We start from the raw sequence: 6,610 nt of genomic DNA, 5'->3' as shown, positions 1-6,610 counted from the left end.
TAGAGTACACAGTATACGAAGTATGCTAATTAGCATACAAATCGACTAACAATAGAAGATTCGATTGGAAAAAGTTTAGAAAAATATGTAGCAAGTAATAAAACGAAAAAAAAAACGACATGAGTTTTTATTCTTAGAATGAGATATTCTACTGATACCTAGTTACAGTTGTGTTACTGAAACGTGAATCATATAAAGTGTATAGATTTAATAATCTGCGTTAGCAAAAATAAAACCAGACAACAAAAAAATCTTGTGATCTTACATTTTTTTTAAATTAATTTTGTTGACGTTATGTTTTTATCTATTAGTGATTCAGTGGTGTTTATAACTTTTTAATGTACCTTTTAATGTAAATATCGATAATTGACTACTAATTGTAATACGTACACTACGATTTATTTGTATAAAAAAAAAACAGACAGATTTAATACATCAAGAGAGCGCTTACCCTCAGACTGTTATATACACGATCAAATTCCTGCTTGTAATTGGGGAAGTCCACGGTTAAGTTTTCAACAATTTTACCCAACTTATTGGATAGATCCTTCTGTTTAGTATATTCGGTAGCAAGTTGGTCCTCCGTTTTGTACATGAGGAACGGCTGCCTCCCCACCGATATGTCGTGATAGAGACTCACCTTTTTCTGATTGACGAGTAGAAGTTCGAAGTTCATCTGTCTGCTGGTTTTGGAGATTTCCACGTCGCGACTAAGGTTACTGGAATAATTTTCATACATCTTGATGTTTCTCTCGGTGCTTTCCAGACCTTGCAATAAGTTTTCCTTCTGCTCCTCGATAGCCCTGCATTTCAATTTGAGCGATTCCGTTTCGCTTTCCATTTGCTTTATTTTATTTTTTACGTTGTCCATTTTTCTTGAGTAATTTACTCTCGTCCTTTCAGCGGCTCCCTTCAACAACGGTTGGTTATTAGAATAGATCATCAAAAAAATGATGCGTATTCTTTCGCATAGTAATGGCTCAAGTTAAAATAAACAAAAATATTTGTATAAAGTTAAATACGTTTGTTTAATATCAAAATTTTATTTTTTTTCGAAAGACACCATGTTTTTTTTTCATGCTGATAAAAATTGGGGAAATTCACATAGGGATTTTTACATATTTGTAATGGTTTTTATACACGAAAAATGTAAATGATACATTTATCTTAGATGAGTAGGTCAAATTATTTATTTAGGTAGTTAAAGACGATCAATTCAACCATTAGGTATATTAGGGTTTTCTGAATATGAAAACGTATTTAGTAGCTCATTTTTACATTTAAACACTGAAGGATGAATACGTCACTAAGAAAAGTGTGTAAAATTTAATATAAGAAAGAATTCAGAAATTTATATTTTACTCTAATTTAATGTTATTTTCTCTTTACTTAAGTGCGTCGTAACCTGTCTTGGAAAAATATTTAGATAAGTTAGGTATGTAAAAAAATAAGTAGGTAAGTATATTACAAAATAATAGATTTTCTTTTTCTTCATACAAATAATTTTTAGTTTTGCTGTTTCTTAGTGTAAAATTACGCTTTAGGTGTTGTAAATATACATATATTAGTCCATAGTACAGGCCCCCCCTGGAAAGTTGATTACCACATACTTTATAACTCCTGAGGGGCATCCTTTTGACGAGTCTACCTCATTTTTCCTCTACGACTTTTCTCGATTCCTCCGCTTTTCCACTCGGAAAAGTCCAAAAACATGGCAATTTCCCGGGGTCTTGAAAACTCAAGACCACATCTTTTATTTTTAGCTGAAGTAACTGGAAATTTTGTTGCAAATGCCGATTTCAATATGTCCGACATTGACGTGTCTACCGGTCGAAACATGCCAAAATAACAGGGTATTGAAAATCAATTACCACATAGGTAATTTTTAGTAAAATTAATTGTAAATAATTAATTCAGTCGAAAAGTATTGTTGTCCGACAAATTTCAAGCCGCGTTTTTTCAGTCCGACAGCTGGAAATCGGAATTTTCACGGGGTATGAAAAATCGATTACCACATGTCGGACAAAAATAACACACGATAGAAAAGTGTTTTTTATAAGCAAAAATTGTAATGTCCGACAAAAATATATCCGCAAATCATCAGTCCGACAAAAAAAGATGAAAAAAATTTCGTTAAAAATTGTGCACATGTATTTATAATTTCTAATAAAGTATTTTCATGTATTAAGCAAAATTCCATATAAATATACAATACAGGGTGTTTCAGAAAGACTTCCCGTAAATACAGGGAGTGAGGACGACAAATAATAAGAATTTTTTGTCACATGAACTATATGTCTATCTCCTCAAGCTTACTTTGAAAAAAGTCACTTATTTTATAGTGCAATATTGTAAGAGTGTAATTAAAAGCCTTTTTTCTTGAAAATCGTCCACATTAGGAAGTTCTAACAAGAGTACATTATTTTTAGAAAATAAAATTGTACAATAGAAATTAGAGCCCGACTGGTAAAAAACCTAACCTTAAAAAAAAATATAACTTAAATTGTAATAAGAATGTAGCATAACTAGCGCTTTCTATGAAATATACAAAAAATAATTAGACTGGCGTATTTTGCAACCTTAAAAACCTCGGGCTACCAAATTTCATAAAAATATTTGGCACTATTTGGAAATTTTCATAAAAATATTATTTAAAAAATTTTATTTTGTCTCTCTGTATCTCGAAAACAAGAGGAGATAGACATGGAGTTCATAAGACAAAAAATTCTCATTTTTTATCATAATATCACCCTCTTTATTTAAGGGAGGTCTTTCTTAAACACCCTGTATATATTTTTCGTTTTATTCTTGTAATTGTAAATCTCTATATGCTCAATTTAGCCAAATAAATATCGAGAAAAGAATTAAACGATTTCAAAAAAGTATGTATGGTGTAAAAAAATTATGCACAAAAGTTTTGGGATTTTCTTTTAGAAAAATAGGAAAATTTTTGTAAAGAAAAATAACGAACGCGAATGAAAACTTGAAAGAGAAAAAAGGATTTTTATATCAAGTATAATATTAATTTATTTAGAAATAATGCATTATGCACTAAGATCGTATTAATCGCCTCAAAAATAACTTCATTTGTTTATAACTTTTAAATTTTTAAGCATAAAATAAGCAATATTATAATTATTTATTTGAAACAAATAATAATTTACATAATAATAATTAATAACCATTTATAAATATGAAATTTTTGGAGTGAAAAAATTAAATTTCATCACGTTTATTGATTTATTGATTTTTTAATAATTTGCGGACATTAAATCGTCGGACACTTATATCACTATTTTGTACAGTAAATTTAAAAGTGGAAAAAATGAAAATTAGATATGTGGTAATCGATTTTTCATACCCCGTGAAAATTCCGATTTCCAGCTGTCGGACTGAAAAAACGCGGCTTGAAATTTGTCGGACAACAATACTTTTTGTCTGAATTAATTATTTACAATTAATTTTACTAAAAATTACCTATGTGGTAATTGATTTTCAATACCCTGTTGTTTTGGCATGTTTCGACCGGTAGACACGTCAATGTCGGAGGAATTTCTGTCGGACAAATTTTAATCGGCATTTGCAACAAAATTTCCAGTTACTTAAGTTAAAGATAAAAGATGTGGTCTTGACTTTTCAAGACCCCGGGAAATTGCCATGTTTTTGGACTTTTCCGAGTGGAAAAGCGGAGGAATCGAGAAAAGTCGTGGAGGAAAAATGTGGTAGACTCGTCAAAACGAAGCCCCTCAGGAGTTATAAAGTATGTGGTAATCAACTTTCCAGGGGGGGCCTGTACTGTAGACTATACGTACTTATCGATAATGCAAATTTACGGTTTGGGTGAATTACGCAAAAAGTGTAAAATTACATGGTTAATGAAATTTTAGATAAAAATTTTTATATTATGAGTGTACCTGAGTTTTCTTCTGCCTAGCCTCCGACACCATATAGATGGATTCCCTCCTGCCGACGCAGTGATCCAGGTCTTTGACCAACTTTTCCTGTGCCCTCCTCAACTGGCCGTAGATGACTTGCATCTTGTGTATCTCCTGCCTCATGTTCCCCACCTCACCGCTCTCGCTTCTCTCCTCCTTCACGTTGCTCAACGTCTCCTTGACCAGCTGCAACTTCTTTTCCCACTCCAGCACCTCCCTGTTCACCTCGACGAGATTCTTGCTCAGATTGACCCTGTCCTCTTCGATGTCGGTCACATCGGCTTCGATCTCCAAACAGGCCAGGTCGGCGTCTCTCAGTTTGGTGTCGTACTCGGACTGCAGCAGCACGTTATTCCTGTCCAGGTTGGTCTTCTGGTGGCGCTTCTTGAATAATACTTCCGAAAGGACGGTGCTCCTATTCTGGAGACTGTTGATGTTGTGCAGCACCTTCTCTGCCGCTTTCTTGTACGCCTCGATCTCGTCGCGTATTCGTAAATTCTTCTGTTCGAGGATGAGAGATTGCTTCTTTAGCATGTTTATGTTGTAGATCTGTTCCTGGCGGTCTTTGGACACCACTAGTAGATTTTTTTGTTCCCTCAACCAGAACAGCTGCAGTTTTTTTATGGATTCTTGGGTCTCCTCGATCTGTTTCTCCAATTGTGTCAGCCGTACCTCCTGAGGGGAGATCGTGGGATGGTCCTTGATCGTGGCCTTTTCTATTTTGCTATTTAAATAGTCATACTGTCTCTCTCTCTTCCTGAACAGCAGGTCGTACTTGGCTTTCTCCTCCTGCAGAGCGTCGGTCTCCTTCTCCAGATCCGCCTGCTGTTTTTGGAGATCCTGCAGCATCCCCCTGGTTTGGTAATTGTTGTACTTCTGCGACTCGATGTTCGCGATCAGGCGGCTGCGTTTATTCTCCGCCTCGTTCATGATAACTTCCACGTCCTTTGTTTTGTCTTTGATGGCGCGCAACATTCTATACAGGCTGACGGCCGCCTTATCGTTGGCCAGTTGGTTCTGTAGGTTCTTCAGCAATTTCTCTTCCAAACCGGTCTTCTTCGATACGATTTTGTCGTAGTCTTTCGTGATGACGTCTAAATAAGTTTGTCTGTGCTGGATCTCGTTCCTGACACTTTCGATGTCCTTCTCCGTCTGCTCTGATATGGCTTGCAACTCCAACATGTTTCTTTCGATGGCGTTTCTCTTTTTCATTTCCTCGTCTGTTTGGGCTTTGCAATATTTTATATCCTGTTCTATCCTATTTTTCAGCACTGTCCTCCGTTCGTTCTCTATTAGCTCCTTCTTCGTCAGCTTCTTCACCTGTTCGGTTTCCGCTGTGATGCTCTTTAGGTTCTCCTGCATCCTGTTCACCTCCTCGTTCAGGCAATCTATGGTTTTGCTTCTGTTGGAAATCGCGACGACCACGGAGTTCCAGGAGTGCATGAGGCACCTGTATTCTGCCTGGAGAGCTTCCACGTTCGTGTTGCCGACCGCGATTGCCTCTTCTTGTTCTTCTATTTCCGAACTTTGAACTTTGGTCTGAATTTCCATCGCTTCGATCTCGCCTTCTAGTCTCCAAATCTCCCTCATCAGGTTGTAAATCAACAAGTCTTGAGCTCGCTTTTCTTGCGCTAGCAGTAAGTTGTCTTTCCTCGTCTTTTCGGCGATGCGCTGGTTCACGCTTATATTTGATTCTATTTTGTTTTCCCACTGAGACATCTGGTGTATCAGGTAATTTATTGATTCGATTTCGTTCTGCAGCTCTCTGTTACTTTTCTCCGTTAGATATATCTTTTCTCTAAGCCCCTTCTGTTTTTGTTTCTCCTCTTCTAGGGCCGCCTCCATTTCCTCCTTCGCCGCAGTAACGGTCTGCAAGTCTGCGACGATGTTCTCGAGGACTTTGTGCTGTGAGCAAACCAGCTGCTGAGCTTCGTAGGTCTGAACGCCTAGCTGTTCCCTCTCTGCATTCTTTTTCTTAGCTTCGGATTCGCTTTCGAATATTTCGCCCTCTAAACGACTTATCTGGGTTAGCAGGTGCTCTTTCAGGGCTTTCTGGAACCGCTGAAGGAGCGGGTGATCAGGAGCTAGCGAGCTTTTTTCCGGGCTCTTTCTTTCTGAAGCCGTTTCCGACGGTTTTGGAGATTTCGCTTCCATTGTCGTTAAAACCTATTTACCACCTACTATTCACGGCACTTTAACTGATGATGAATATTTTCTGTTTGTCAAAAATAATCGATGGGAATGTCAACAAGTCTCCATGGCAATGACGCACAGCAGGTTGCTTAGGAGCCGCAACAAACTGATTTCGGTGGAACTGAAAAAATGAATCGCGCGGCACGCATACTGACCTAATATTTTCCGAAAGTAATTATTACTGTATCGTTATAGAGGCAGAAAACACGGTGATAAAGAGAAAAAATGAACTGAACGACGGGCGGTAGGGAGATCGAGGGCAGTGGAAGCGCGTCTGGCACACCTTATGAAAACAGGCGAGCCCCCCGAGCAAGAAAAACCGGCGCATCGGTAATTGGGTTCGCTAAAAATCACAAAAATCTCAGTTGCCTGCCTCGAGTCCCTCGGGCCCTGCCTGTCTGATGCCTACCTGCTGACGCTTTCACTGTGGTAGATATCTCGTGTTTTTCTGCCTTTTCGTATCTGTTCATTTTTCTACTAAT

At 37.4% G+C, this 6,610-nt stretch overlaps 1 protein-coding gene across 1 annotated transcript; it reads right to left on the bottom strand.

Moving 5' to 3' along the window:
* Positions 1 to 427: 427 nt before the first annotated feature.
* Positions 428 to 6,089, bottom strand: LOC108903779 (coiled-coil domain-containing protein 40). The gene is made up of 2 exons (XM_018706073.1): positions 3,915 to 6,089; positions 428 to 910 (listed from the first exon to the last, which is right to left on the bottom strand). Exons 1-2 carry the CDS (start codon positions 6,087 to 6,089, stop codon positions 428 to 430), a joined length of 2,658 nt encoding a protein of 885 aa, XP_018561589.1.
* Between the last annotated feature and the right edge of the window lie 521 nt (positions 6,090 to 6,610).

The sequence above is a fragment of the Anoplophora glabripennis genome, unplaced genomic scaffold, assembly GCF_000390285.2.
Source record: "Anoplophora glabripennis isolate ALB-LARVAE unplaced genomic scaffold, Agla_2.0 scaffold134, whole genome shotgun sequence".
Taxonomy (NCBI): domain Eukaryota; kingdom Metazoa; phylum Arthropoda; class Insecta; order Coleoptera; family Cerambycidae; genus Anoplophora; species Anoplophora glabripennis.
This window is presented reverse-complemented; position numbering and strand designations above follow the sequence as displayed.

Coding starts and splice junctions, on each gene's coding strand:
- LOC108903779 (XM_018706073.1), bottom strand. CDS start 6,089: ATGGAAGCGAAATCTCCAAAACCGTCGGAAACGGCTTCAGAAAGAAAG. Junction 911..3,914: donor CTAGGCAGAAGAAAACTCAG/GTACACTCATAA, acceptor CCGTTGTTGAAG/GGAGCCGCTGAAAGGACGAG.